At 42.5% G+C, this 14,341-nt stretch overlaps 1 protein-coding gene and 1 long non-coding RNA gene across 2 annotated transcripts; one reads left to right on the plus strand and one right to left on the minus strand.

The window, feature by feature from the left end:
- Window positions 1–2,986: 2,986 nt before the first annotated feature.
- On the minus strand, window positions 2,987–10,524 carry LOC127910111 (sperm-associated antigen 1A-like). The gene is made up of 2 exons (XM_052473176.1): window positions 9,419–10,524; window positions 2,987–3,045 (listed from the first exon to the last, which is right to left on the minus strand). The coding sequence occupies exons 1-2, from the start codon at window positions 9,930–9,932 to the stop codon at window positions 2,987–2,989; spliced, it is 573 nt and encodes a 190-aa protein (XP_052329136.1). The 5' UTR covers window positions 9,933–10,524.
- Window positions 6,666–8,122, plus strand: LOC127910084 (uncharacterized). The gene is made up of 3 exons (XR_008073897.1): window positions 6,666–6,706; window positions 7,568–7,627; window positions 7,898–8,122. It is a non-coding gene; the product is annotated as an uncharacterized LOC127910084 (long non-coding RNA).
- Window positions 10,525–14,341: the final 3,817 nt, after the last annotated feature.

The raw sequence follows: 14,341 nt of genomic DNA on the forward strand, positions 1-14,341 counted from the left end.
CAGAGGCAGACAGTCTGTAAACAGAGGCAGACAGTCTGTAAACTGAGAGGCAGACAGTCTCTGAACAGAGGCAGACAGTCTGTAAACAGAGGCAGACACTCTGTGAACAGAGGCAGACAGTCTGTAAACAGAGGCAGACAGTCTGTAAACAGAGGCAGACAGTCTGTAAACAGAGGCAGACAGTCTGTAAACAGAGGAAGACAGTCTCTCTGAACAGAGGAAGACAGTCTGTAAACAGAGGCAGACAGTCTCTGAACAGAGGCTGTCAGTCTGTAAACAGAGGCTGTCAGTCTGTGAACAGAGGCAGGCGGTCTGTAAACTGAGGCAGGCAGTCTGTAAACAGAGGCAGACAGTCTGTAAACAGAGGCAGACAGTCTGTGAACAGAGGCAGACAGTCTGTAAACAGAGGAAGACAGTCTGTGAACAGCCTAAGACAGTCTGTAAACTGAGAGGCAGACAGTCTGTGAACAGAGGCAGACAGTCTGTAAACAGAGGCAGACAGTCTGTAAACAGAGGCAGACAGTCTGTAAACAGAGGCAGACAGTCTGTGAACAGAGGCAGACAGTCTGTAAACAGAGGCAGACAGTCTGTAAACAGAGGCAGACAGTCTGTAAACAGAGGCAGACAGTCTGTAAACAGAGGAAGACAGTCTGTGAACAGAGGAAGACAGTCTGTAAACAGAGGCAGACAGTCTGTGAACAGAGGCAGGCAGTCTGTAAACAGAGGCAGGCAGTCTGTGAACAGAGGCAGGCAGTCTGTAAACAGAGGCAGGCAGTCTGTAAACAGAGGCAGACAGTCTGTAAACAGAGGCAGACAGTCTGTGAACAGAGGCAGACAGTCTGTAAACAGAGGAAGACAGTCTGTGAACAGAGGAAGACAGTCTGTAAACAGAGGCAGACAGTCTGTGAACAGAGGCAGACAGTCTGTAAACAGAGGCAGACAGTCTGTAAACAGAGGCAGACAGTCTGTAAACAGAGGCAGACAGTCTGTGAATAATGTGTTTGTAGTGCCACGAACATGTGTTAAACACTACAACAACAACCACATGATGAGCATGAATGAATTTAATACAGACTGGAAATCTGTCTCTCTCTAACAGCCTAATACTCTGTCTCTCTCTAACAGCCTAATACTCTGTCTCTCTCTCTAACAGCCTAATACTCTGTCTCTCTCTAACAGCCTAATACTCTGTCTCTCTCTCTGACAGCCTAATACTCTGTCTCTCTAACAGCCTAATACTCTGTCTCTCTCTCTAACAGCCTAATACTCTGTCTCTCTCTCTAACAGCCTAATACTCTCTCTCTCTAACAGCCTAATACTCTGTCTCTCTCTCTGACAGCCTAATACTCTGTCTCTCTCTGTCTCTCTCAGACAGTCTAATACTCTGTCTCTCTCAGACAGTCTAATACTATGTGTCCTCAGACAGTCTAATACTCTGTCTCTCTGACAGCCTAATACTCTGTCTCTCTCTCTGACAGCCTAATACTCTGTCTCTCTCTCTGACAGCCTAATACTCTGTCTCTCTCTCTAACAGCCTAATACTCTGTCTCTCTCTCTGACAGCCTAATACTCTGTCTCTCTCTAACAGCCTAATACTCTGTCTCTCTCTCTGACAGCCTAATACTCTGTCTCTCTCTCTAACAGCCTAATACTCTGTCTCTCTCAGACAACCTAATAATATGTCTCTCTCTGTCTTTCTACCAGCCTAATACTGTCTCTATCTGACAGCCTAATACTCTGTCTCTCTAACAGCCTAATACTCTGTCTCTCTCTAACAGCCTAATACTCTGTCTCTCTCTCTACCAGCCTAATACTGTCTCTCTCTGACAGCCTAATACAAACAGCTCTGTTAACAGCCTAATACTCTGTCTCTATACCTTTAACAACAAACAGCCTAATAGGTCCTCTCTACCTTTAACAACAAACAGCTCTGTTCTAACAGCCTCTAACCTTTAGCTCTGTCTCTCTCTCTGCTACCATACTCTGTCTCTCTCTGTCTCCACTCTCTAGACAGTTTAACAACAAACAGCTCTGTTAGACAGAGAATACTATGTGTCCTCAGACAGTCTATACCTTTAACAACAAACTGCTCTGACAGCCTAATACACAGGTCCTCTCTCTGACAGCTTTAACAACAAACTGCTCTCTGACAGCCTAATACACAGGTCTCTCTCTCTATACAGCTTTAACAACAAACTGTCTCTGTCTGACAGCCTAATACACTGTCCTCTCTATACCTTTAACAACAAACAGCCTAATACACTGTCTCTCTACCTTTAACAGACAAATAGCTCTGTCTCTCTGACAGTCCCTAATACCTTTAACAACAAACAGCTCTGACAGCCTAATACTCTGTCCTCTCTATACCTTTAACAACAAACAGCCTAGAGAATACACTGTCTCTCTCTACAGCCTTTAACAACAAACAGCTCTGACAGCCTAATACTCTGTCTCTCTGACAGCCTTTAACAACAAACTGCTCTGTTGACAGCCTAATACAGGTCCTGCCACTATTAACATAACAACAAACAGCTCCAGGGAGAGGTGGGATGTGTTTCAAATGGCACCATACCTTTGCCCTGTTAGAGTGCACTATAACAGGGCCCTGGTCAACTTTAACAACAAACAGCTCTGTTAGAATAGGAATACATTTGGTCCTCTCTAGACCTTTAACAACAAACAGCTCTGTTAGAAGTAGGGAATACAAGGCCTCTCTCACCTTTAACAACAAACAGCTCCTTAGAGTATACTCTGGTCCTCTCTATCCTTTAACAACAAACAGCTCTGTTAGAGTAGAGAATACACAGGTCCACTCTCTATACCTTTAACAACAAACAGCTCTGTTAGAGTAGAGAATACACAGGTCCTCTCTATACCTTTAACAACAAACAGCTCTGTTAGAGTAGAGAATACACAGGTCCTCTCTATACCTTTAACAACAAACAGCTCTGTTAGAGAAGAGAATACACAGGTCCTCTCTATACCTTTAACAACAAACAGCTCTGTTAGAGTAGAGAATACACAGGTCCTCTCCACTCTCTATACCTTTAACAACAAACAGCTCTGTTAGAGTAGAGAATACACAGGTCCTCTCTATACCTTTAACAACAAACAGCTCTGTTAGAGTAGAGAATACACAGGTCCTCTCTATACCTTTAACAACAAACAGCTCTGTTAGAGAAGAGAATACACAGGTCCTCTCTATACCTTTAACAACAAACAGCTCTGTTAGAGTAGAGAATACACAGGTCCTCTCTATACCTTTAACAACAAACAGCTCTGTTAGAGTAGAGAATACACAGGTCCTCTCCACTCTCTATACCTTTAACAACAAACAGCTCTGTTAGAGTAGAGAATACACAGGTCCTCTCTATACCTTTAACAACAAAGACAACTTGTATTTCAATGTCATTTAAATAAAAATATAATTTAAAAAATAACAAAGCGAGCAACGAAAATAACAGAGAGCATTTTGTCCATACTCTGCTCAGATCTCAGTTCAACTTGTTAATAGGACAGACTATGGTGTTGAGTGTGTGTGTGTGCACACCGTACAGTTTGCATGGTCAATCCATTTACAAGGAAAAGGCTTTGCACTGCCCTTTCTCCAAGCAGCTCAATCTACAGCATCAGCCATTGTTGACCATCACCAGTCATTACACAGTAGTGATGGATTCCTGTCAGTCTAGATAATGTTGTTGGCTGTTGTGTTTTTCCCTGCTACTAGCATCTATTTGTGTTGCCACCCACGAGCTTTCATGACGTTTTGGAAATTCAACTGAATCCAATTTGCAGGAGTGTAATGTTAATGCCTACGCAGCAGCATGTCACGAGCCCATACTCCAGACACACTACCAGCAATAGGGATTGGCTGATGAGGGCTCTGGGATGACTATCATAAAGCCCAATGACAACAAAGAGGCCTGTGTGTCAGGAAATGGTCCCTGTAGAAACTAGGAACGAGTGACACTTAACGTGAACCTGGGTCTAATACCCATTTCCTCCATGACACACAGCAGCTGGGAGGAACATGATCTTCCTGTCGCAGTTCTTATGACTAGCTTCATTGTCATTATTCAATACCCACAATATCCTACATCACTGCCAGTGGGCCTCTTAGTCCTGTTTCCTGTTAAAACATCTAGTGTAGGCCTGTTTCCTGTTAAAACATCTAGTGTAGGCCTGTTTCCTGTTAAAATATCTAGTGTAGGCCTGTTTCCTGTTAAAACATCTAGTGTAGGTCTGTTTCCTGTTAAAACATCTAGTATAGGCCTGTTTCCTGTTAAAACATCTAGTGTAGGTCTGTTTCCTGTTAAAACATCTAGTGTAGGCCTGTTTCCTGTTAAAACATCTAGTGTAGGTCTGTTTCCTGTTAAAACATCTAGTGTAGGCCTGTTTCCTGTTAAAACATCTAGTGTAGGCCTGTTTCCTGTTAAAACATCTAGTGTAGGTCTGTTTCCTGTTAAAACATCTAGTGTAGGCCTGTTTCCTGTTAAAACATCTAGTGTAGGCCTGTTTCCTGTTAAAACATCTAGTGTAGGTCTGTTTCCTGTTAAAACATCTAGTATAGGCCTGTTTCCTGTTAAAACATCTAGTGTAGGCCTGTTTCCTGTTAAAACATCTAGTGTAGGCCTGTTTCCTGTTAAAACATCTAGTGTAGGCCTGTTTCCTGTTAAAACATCTAGTGTAGGCCTGTTTCCTGTTAAAACATCTAGTGTAGGCCTGTTTCCTGTTAAAACATCTAGTGTAGGCCTGTTTCCTGTTAAAACATCTAGTGTAGGCCTGTTTCCTGTTAAAACATCTAGTGTAGGCCTGTTTCCTGTTAAAACATCTAGTGTAGGCCTGTTTCCTGTTAAAACATCTAGTGTAGGCCTGTTTCCTGTTAAAACATCTAGTGTAGGCCTGTTTCCTGTTAAAATATCTAGTGTAGGCCTGTTTCCTGTTAAAACATCTAGTGTAGGTCTGTTTCCTGTTAAAACATCTAGTATAGGCCTGTTTCCTGTTAAAACATCTAGTGTAGGTCTGTTTCCTGTTAAAACATCTAGTGTAGGTCTGTTTCCTGTTAAAACATCTAGTATAGGCCTGTGTCCTGTTAAAACATCTAGTGTAGGTCTGTTTCCTGTTAAAACATCTGGTGTAGGCCTGTTTCCTGTTAAAACATCTAGTGTAGGCCTGTTTCCTGTTAAAACATCTAGTGTAGGCCTGTGTCCTGTTAAAACATCTAGTGTAGGCCTGTTTCCTGTTAAAACATCTGGTGCCTGGCCTGTTTAGGCCTGTGTTAAAACATCTAGTGTAGGCCTGTTTCCTGTTAAAACATCTAGTGTAGGCCTGTTTCCTGTTAAAACATCTAGTGTAGGCCTGTTTCCTGTTAAAACATCTAGTGTAGGTCTGTTTCCTGTTAAAACATCTGGTGTAGGCCTGTTTCCTGTTAAAACATCTGGTGTAGGCCTGTGTCCTGTTAAAACATCTAGTGTAGGCCTGTTTCCTGTTAAAACATCTAGTGTAGGCCTGTTTCCTGTTAAAACATCTAGTGTAGGCCTGTTTCCTGTTAAAACATCTAGTGTAGGTCTGTTTCCTGTTAAAACATCTAGTGTAGGTCTGTGTCCTGTTAAAACATCTAGTATAGGCCTGTGTCCTGTTAAAACATCTAGTATAGGTCTGTTTCCTGTTAAAACATCTAGTATAGGTCTGTTTCCTGTTAAAACATCTAGTATAGGCCTGTGTCCTGTTAAAACATCTAGTGTAGGTCTGTTTCCTGTTAAAACATCTGGTGTAGGCCTGTTTCCTGTTAAAACATCTAGTGTAGGCCTGTTTCCTGTTAAAACATCTAGTGTAGGCCTGTTTCCTGTTAAAACATCTAGTGTAGGTCTGTGTCCCGTTAAAACATCTAGTGTAGGTCTGTTTCCTGTTAAAACATCTAGTATAGGCCTGTTTCCTGTTAAAACATCTGGTGTAGGCCTGTTTCCTGTTAAAAGATCTAGTGTAGGCCTGTTTCCTGTTAAAACATCTAGTGTAGGCCTGTTTCCTGTTAAAACATCTGGTGTATGCCTGTGTCCTGTTAAAACATCTAGTGTAGGTCTGTGTCCCGTTAAAACATCTAGTATAGGCCTGTTTCCTGTTAAAACATCTAGTGTAGGCCTGTTTCCTGTTAAAACATCTAGTATAGGCCTGTTTCCTGTTAAAACATCTAGTGTAGGCCTGTTTCCTGTTAAAACATCTAGTATAGGCCTGTTTCCTGTTAAAACATCTAGTGTAGGCCTGTTTCCTGTTAAAACATCTGGTGTAGGCCTGTTTCCTGTTAAAACATCTGGTGTAGGCCTGTGTCCTGTTAAAACATCTGGTGTAGGCCTGTGTCCTGTTAAAACATCTAGTATAGGCCTGTTTCCTGTTAAAACATCTAGTGTAGGCCTGTGTCCTGTTAAAACATCTAGTGTAGGCCTGTGTCCTGTTAAAACATCTAGTGTAGGCCTGTTTCCTGTTAAAACATCTAGTGTAGGCCTGTGTCCTGTTAAAACATCTAGTGTAGGTCTGTGTCCCGTTAAAACATCTAGTATAGGCCTGTTTCCTGTTAAAACATCTAGTGTAGGCCTGTTTCCTGTTAAAACATCTAGTGTAGGTCTGTGTCCCGTTAAAACATCTAGTATAGGTCTGTTTCCTGTTAAAACATCTAGTGTAGGCCTGTGTCCTGTTAAAACATCTAGTGTAGGTCTGTTTCCTGTTAAAACATCTAGTGCAGGTCTGTGTCCCGTTAAAACATCTAGTGTAGGCCTGTGTCCTGTTAAAACATCTAGTGTAGGTCTGTTTCCTGTTAAAACATCTAGTATAGGTCTGTTTCCTGTTAAAACATCTGGTGTAGGTCTGTGTCCTGTTAAAACATCTAGTGTAGGCCTGTGTCCCGTTAAAACATCTAGTATAGGCCTGTGTCCTGTTAAAACATCTAGTGTAGGCCTGTTTCCTGTTAAAACATCTAGTGTAGGCCTGTTTCCTGTTAAAACATCTGGTGTATGCCTGTGTCCTGTTAAAACATCTAGTGTAGGTCTGTGTCCCGTTAAAACATCTAGTATAGGCCTGTTTCCTGTTAAAACATCTAGTGTAGGCCTGTTTCCTGTTAAAACATCTAGTATAGGCCTGTTTCCTGTTAAAACATCTAGTGTAGGTCTGTTTCCTGTTAAAACATCTAGTGTAGGTCTGTTTCCTGTTAAAACATCTAGTGTAGGTCTGTTTCCTGTTAAAACATCTGGTGTAGGCCTGTTTCCTGTTAAAACATCTGGTGTAGGTCTGTGTCCTGTTAAAACATCTGGTGTAGGTCTGGTTAAAACATCTGGTGTAGGTCTGTTTGTTAAAACATCTAGTGTAGGTCTGTTTCCTGTTAAAACATCTAGTGTAGGCCTGTGTCCTGTTAAAACATCTAGTGTAGGCCTGTGTCCTGTTAAAACATCTAGTGTAGGCCTGTTTCCTGTTAAAACATCTAGTGTAGGCCTGTTTCCTGTTAAAACATCTAGTGTAGGTCTGTTTCCTGTTAAAACATCTGGTGTAGGCCTGTGTCCCGTTAAAACATCTAGTGTAGGCCTGTGTCCTGTTAAAACATCTAGTGTAGGTCTGTTTCCTGTTAAAACATCTGGTGTAGGTCTGTGTCCTGTTAAAACATCTAGTGTAGGCCTGTTTCCTGTTAAAACATCTAGTATAGGTCTGTTTCCCGTTAAAACATCTAGTGTAGGTCTGTTTCCTGTTAAAACATCTAGTATAGGCCTGTTTCCTGTTAAAACATCTAGTGTAGGCCTGTTTCCTGTTAAAACATCTAGTATAGGCCTGTTTCCTGTTAAAACATCTAGTATAGGCCTGTTTCCTGTTAAAACATCTGGTGTAGGTCTGTTTCCCGTTAAAACATCTAGTATAGGCCTGTTTCCTGTTAAAACATCTAGTGTAGGTCTGTTTCCTGTTAAAACATCTAGTGTAGGCCTGTTTCCTGTTAAAACATCTAGTGTAGGCCTGTTTCCTGTTAAAACATCTAGTATAGGCCTGTTTCCTGTTAAAACATCTGGTGTAGGCCTGTTCCCTCAGTTATATCAAATGGATTTTGCACTAACCCACTTTCCTTCACTGTTGGAAGCTGAAATATTAAGTTCAGGGCCGGTTCTAGGCTGCTGGAAGCTGAAATATTAATATTCAGGGCCGGTTCCATTTGCTGGAAGCTTTTGAAATATTACAGTCATGGGCATACATTTCAGGCTGCTGGAAGCTGAAATATTAAGTTCAGGGCCGGTTCCAGGCTGCTGGAAGCTGAAATATTAAGTTCAGGGCCGGTTCCAGGCTGCTGGAAGCTGAAATATTAAGTCCAGGGCCGGTTCCAGGCTGCTGGAAGCTGAAATATTAAGTCCAGGGCCGGTTCCAGGCGTAAGCAATAGAAGCGGGTCACTTGACATTTTTGTTGTTGTTGTAAATTAGGAACTCAGTCGGGGTCTCAACTTACTATTGACAGTTAAAATAGTAGAATTTAGAAATGTGGTTGTGCATCAGCAGTTTGTCTTGTTACGTCCATCACCGACAGTCACTCAATTAGCCGCCAGCTAACAATTTGTTTTGCCATCTAAACTTGTATTAATCATGGCCAAATAGCGACCGGGCACGCAGGGCACGTGTCCAGGGGCCCTGACCTCCAGGGGGCCCCCATTGATTTTGTTCGTCATTCTCACTCAGATGTCATTAACACAGCATAAGCCATGTAAAATGTATAGAATTGCAGGAAATTTGCTCTAAAACTGCTAAATAAATATCTCCACCCCATGGCAAAATGGGTAGAATTGCATAAAATGTGTTGTACAATTGCAACTTCCTCTCTGCCCCATGTGATAATGTGTAGAAAAACAATTGCAGGAAACATGCTTTAATGGTCCAATGCAGCAGTTTTTTATCTCAATAATAAATCATTTATTGTAACATTTAAGTACCTTACTGAGATTGTTTTAAATTAAAATGGTTCAAAATAAACTAAAATAGCTTCTTAGCAAAAGGCCATTTCTTAATCAAGAATTTAGCTAGAACTGTCAAGGAGTGGCGAGGGGGAAACAAAGAATGTGCTGTTATTGAGAGAGAGGTTGGGAACTCTCTTTCTTATTGGTCGATTAACTCATTTAACACATGGTGATGTCACCATGGAAGGCCAAAACTCCATCCCACCAAAACAGGCTGAAATTTCTGGCTTTTTAAACACCCGCATACATTAGGTGTGAGGCCCCCCAACCAAATCTAGAATAGGGCCCCCAAAAGGCTAGAGCCGGTCCTGATTGAGTAACATGCTGCTGCCTGCTGAGATGAAACACACATCAAAGACATGTATGAGGTCATGAACTCTTGAGACTAAACCCCATCCTGAGACATCAAACTCTGTAACAAGCCACTGCTATTGATTGTACTCCACCTGCGTCACAGCAGCCATCGATGGCTGCAGAATATTTCTCCACAGCATCTGCAAACTGTCCTTTTTTGAAGAGGTGGTTACCCTCGTTCTTGAGCCGGCCCAGGTGGGGCGGCAGAGCTCCAGCGGGGGCGTCCAGATAGCTGGTGTCTGGTGGGATGTCCTTACTCTGGTTCCTGTCCCCCTGGGTGGCTCCGTTGGCCATCGACCCCTTCTCTGGGGGACCCTTCCCTGCCTTGGGCTTCTCCGTACTCCCGGCTCTGCTTCTCCTCCTGAATCCTGGGGTGGCCTGGTCCGTTTTAGCCCCCCCGGATCCAGAGGGCTTATCCTGTGCATTCCCCATTATTATCTCTGTACGCTGCAGTGTCAAAGCTTTCCTCCCCCAAGAGCTGCAGCCTAGTCTAAGCTGGATGGAAGATCTGGTGTCAGGACACGCCCCTACTGGTGGAGTCAGCAGTGACATCACAAAAGGGGGCGGTGTTGTTGCATTGCAGTGCTGAGAGAGGAGATATTTCATGAGGCCACTGCATGAGGGAGAACTGGTGCTTGGCAGGAGAGAGGAGCCAGTTATGCTGCCAGCAGTTAGGTGATGTCAGGGAAGAATGAGGATCTACCTCTGGGGACACTTCAGGAACAGAACTCTCTGGGAAACCAGTGAAATATGCTACATCCTAAATGGAATCCTATTCCCTAAGTAGGGCACTACTATACATCCTAAATGGAATCCTATTCCCTAAGTAGTGCACTACTATACATCCTAAATGGAATCCTATTCCCTAAGTAGTGCACTACTATACATCCTAAATGGAATCCTATTCCCTAAGTAGTGCACTACTATACATCCTAAATGGAATCCTATTCCCTAAGTAGTGCACTACTATACATCCTAAATGGAATCCTATTCCCTAAGTAGTGCACTACTATACATCCTAAATGGAATCCTATTCCCTAAGTAGTGCACTACTATACATCCTAAATGGAATCCTATTCCCTAAGTAGTGCACTACTATACATCCTAAATGGAATCCTATTCCCTAAGTAGTGCACTACTATACATCCTAAATGGAATCCTATTCCCTAAGTAGTGCACTACTATACATCCTAAATGGAATCCTATTCCCTAAGTAGGGCACTACTATACATCCTAAATGGAATCCTATTCCCTAAGTAGCACACTACTATACATCCTAAATGGAATCCTATTCCCTAAGTAGCACACTACTATACATCCTAAATGGAATCCCATTCCCTAAGTAGCGCACTACTATACATCCTAAATGGAATCCTATTCCCTAAGTAGTGCACTACTATACATCCTAAATGGAATCCTATTCCCTAAGTAGTGCACTACTATACATCCTAAATGGAATCCTATTCCCTAAGTAGTGCACTACTATACATCCTAAATGGAATCCTATTCCCTAAGTAGGGCACTACTATACATCCTAAATGGAATCCCATTCCCTAAGTAGTGCACTACTATACATCCTAAATGGAATCCTATTCCCTAAGTAGTGCACTACTATACATCCTAAATGGAATCCTATTCCCTAAGTAGGGCACTACTATACATCCTAAATGGAATCCCATTCCCTAAGTAGCGCACTACTATACATCCTAAATGGAATCCTATTTCATAAATAAGAAGTACCCTACTTCTGACCAGGGCACATAGGCCTCTGTATTCAGTTCAAAGTCATATCCAGTAAGTAGTAATATTAACGATAGAGTGCTATGAATGATATTGCTCCAGTATCTCTTTAGGGTGTCGAAATAATTAGCATATTTATAGGTGAAACTCCTAGACTAGGTAACTCCTAACTTATAAATTAGCATATGTATAGATGTGTAAGGTTATACTCCAAGACTAGGAAACTCCTAACCTAGTTTGGACTCCTACTCCTTGGGGACAAACAGACAACTGAACCCTTCAGTCACTACAATAAACATGATACAATTCTACATCCACACTCATCAAGGTCCTGTAGTGGAGATGTCTTGACAAATGTTATTTGTTACATACACATGGTTAGCAGATGTTAATGGTCCACATACACATGGTTAGCAGATGTTAATGGTCCTCATACACATGGTTAGCAGATGTTAATGGTCCTCATACACATGGTTAGCAGATGTTAATGGTCCTCATACACATGGTTAGCAGATGTTAATGGTCCTCATACACATGGTTAGCAGATGTTAATGGTCCTCATACACATGGTTAGCAGATGTTAATGGTCCTCATACACATGGTTAGCAGATGTTAATGGTCCACATACACATGGTTAGCAGATGTTAATGGTCCTCATACACATGGTTAGCAGATGTTAATGGTCCTCATACACATGGTTAGCAGATGTTAATGGTCCTCATACACATGGTTAGCAGATGTTAATGGTCCTCATACACATGGTTAGCAGATGTTAATGCGAGCGTAGCGAAATGCTTGTTCTTCTAGGTCCGACCATGCAGTAATATCTATCAAATTTCACAACTACCTTTAACACACAAGTGTAAAGGAATGAATAAGAATATGTAGATATAAATACAGTGGGGAGAACAAGTATTTGATAACCTGCAAAATCGTCAGTGTTTCCTACTTACAAAGCATGTAGAGGTCTGTAATTTTTATCATAGGTACAGTTCAACTGTGAGAGACGGAATCTAAAACAAAAATCCAGAAAATCACATTGTATGATTTTTAAGTAATTAATTAGCATTTTATTGCATGACATAAGTATTTGATACATCAGAAAAGCAGAACTTAATATTTGGTACAGAAACCTTTGTTTGCAATTACAGAGATCATACGTTTCCTGTAGTTCTTGACCAGGTTTGCACACACTGCAGCAGGGATTTTGGCCCACTCCTCCATACAGACCTTCTCCAGATCCTTCACGTTTCGGGGCTGTCGCTGGGCAATACAGCCTTTCAGCTCCCTCCAAAGATCTTCTATTGGGTTCAGGTCTGGAGACTGGCTAGGCCACTCCAGGACCTTGAGATGCTTCTTACGGAGCCACTCCTCAGTTGTCCTGGCTGTGTGTTTCGGGTCGTTGTCATGCTGGAAGACCCAGCCACGACCCATCTTCAATGCTCTTACTGAGGGAAGGAGGTTGTTGGCCAAGATCTCGCGATACATGGCCCCATCCATCCTCCCCTCAATACGGTGCAGTCGTCCTGTCCCCTTTGCAGAAAAGCATCCCCAAAGAATGATGTTTCCATGGAGCCCCAGACCGAGGGTGATTGACCGTCATCTTGAACTTCTTCCATTTTCTAATAATTGAGGCAACAGTTGTTGCCTTCTCACCAAGCTGCTTGCCTATTGTCCTGTAGCCCATCCCAGCCTTCTGCAGGTCTACAATTTTATCCTCGATGTCCTTACACAGCTCTCTGGTCTTGGCCATTGTGGAGAGGTTGGAGTCTGTTTGATTGAGTGTGTGGACAGGTGTCTTTTATACAGGTAAATAGTTCAAACAGGTGCAGTTAATACAGGTAATGAGTGGAGAACAGGAGGGCTTCTTAAAGAAAAACTAACAGGTCTGTGAGAGCCAGAATTCTTACTGGTTGGTAGGTGATCAAATACTTATGTCATGCAATAAAATGCTAATTAATTACTTAAAAATCATACAATGTGATTTTCTGGATGTTTGTTTTAGATTCCGTCTCTCACAGTTGAAGTGTACCTATGATAAAAATTACAGACCTCTACATGCTTTGTAGGTAGGAAAACCTGCAAAATCGTCAGTGTATCTCCCCACTGTATATGGATGAGTGATGGCCAAACGGCATTGGCAAGATGCAGTAGATGGTATAGAGTACAGTATGAGATGAGTAATGTAGAGTATGTAAACATTATATAAAGTGACATTGTTTAAAGTGACTAGTGAAACATTTATTACATGCAATGTTTAATTATTAAAGTGGCTAGAGATTTGAGTCAGTATGTTGGCAGCAGCCACTCAATGTTAGTGATGGCTGTTTAACTGTCTGATGGCCTTGAGATAGAAGCTGTTTTTCAGTCTCTCGGTCCCAGCTTTGATGCACCTGTACTGACCTCGCCTTCTGGATGATAGCGGGGTGAACAGGCAGTGGTTCGGGTGGTTGATGTCCTTGATTATGTTTTTGGCCTTCCTGTGACATCAGGTGGTGTAGGTGTCCTGGAGGGCAGGTAGTTTGCCCCCGGTGATGCGTTGGTCAGACCTCACTACCCTCTGGAGAGCCTTACGGTTGTGGGCGGAGCAGTTGCCGTACCAGGCGGTGATACAGCCCGACAGGATGCTCTCGATTGTGCATCTGTAGAAGTTTGTGAGTGTTTTTGGTGACAAGTCAAATTTCTTCAGCCTCCTGAGGTTGAAGAGGCGCTACTGCACCTTCTTCACCACGCTGTCTGTGTGGGTGGACCAATTCAGTTTGTCCATGATGTGTACGCCGAGGAACTTAAAACTTTCCACCATCTCCACTACTGTCCCGTCGATGTGGATAGGGGGGTGTTCCCTCTGCTGTTTCCTGAAGTCCACGATCATCTCCTTTGTTTTGTTGACGTTGCGTGCGAGGTTATTTTCCTGACACCACACTCCGAGGGCCCTCACCTCCTTCCTGTAGGCCGTCTCATCGTTGTTGGTAATCAAGCCTACCACTCTAGTGACGTCTGCAAACTTGACTGAGTTGGAGGCGTGCATGGTCACGCAGTTGTGGGTGAACAGGGAGTACAGGAAGGGGCTGAGCACGCACCCTTGTGAAGCCCCAGTGTTGAGGATCAGCGGGGTGGCTACAATAGTCATTTACAACATTAACAATGTCTACACTGTATTTCTGATCAATTTGATGTTATTTTAATGGACAAAAAAATGTGATTTTCTTTCAAAAACAAGGAAATTATGCATGCCCGGTCGGTATGCAGACAAACAAATTAAAATCCAATTTAAA

Source organism: Oncorhynchus keta, chromosome 20 (assembly GCF_023373465.1).
Source record: "Oncorhynchus keta strain PuntledgeMale-10-30-2019 chromosome 20, Oket_V2, whole genome shotgun sequence".
NCBI lineage: Eukaryota > Metazoa > Chordata > Actinopteri > Salmoniformes > Salmonidae > Oncorhynchus > Oncorhynchus keta.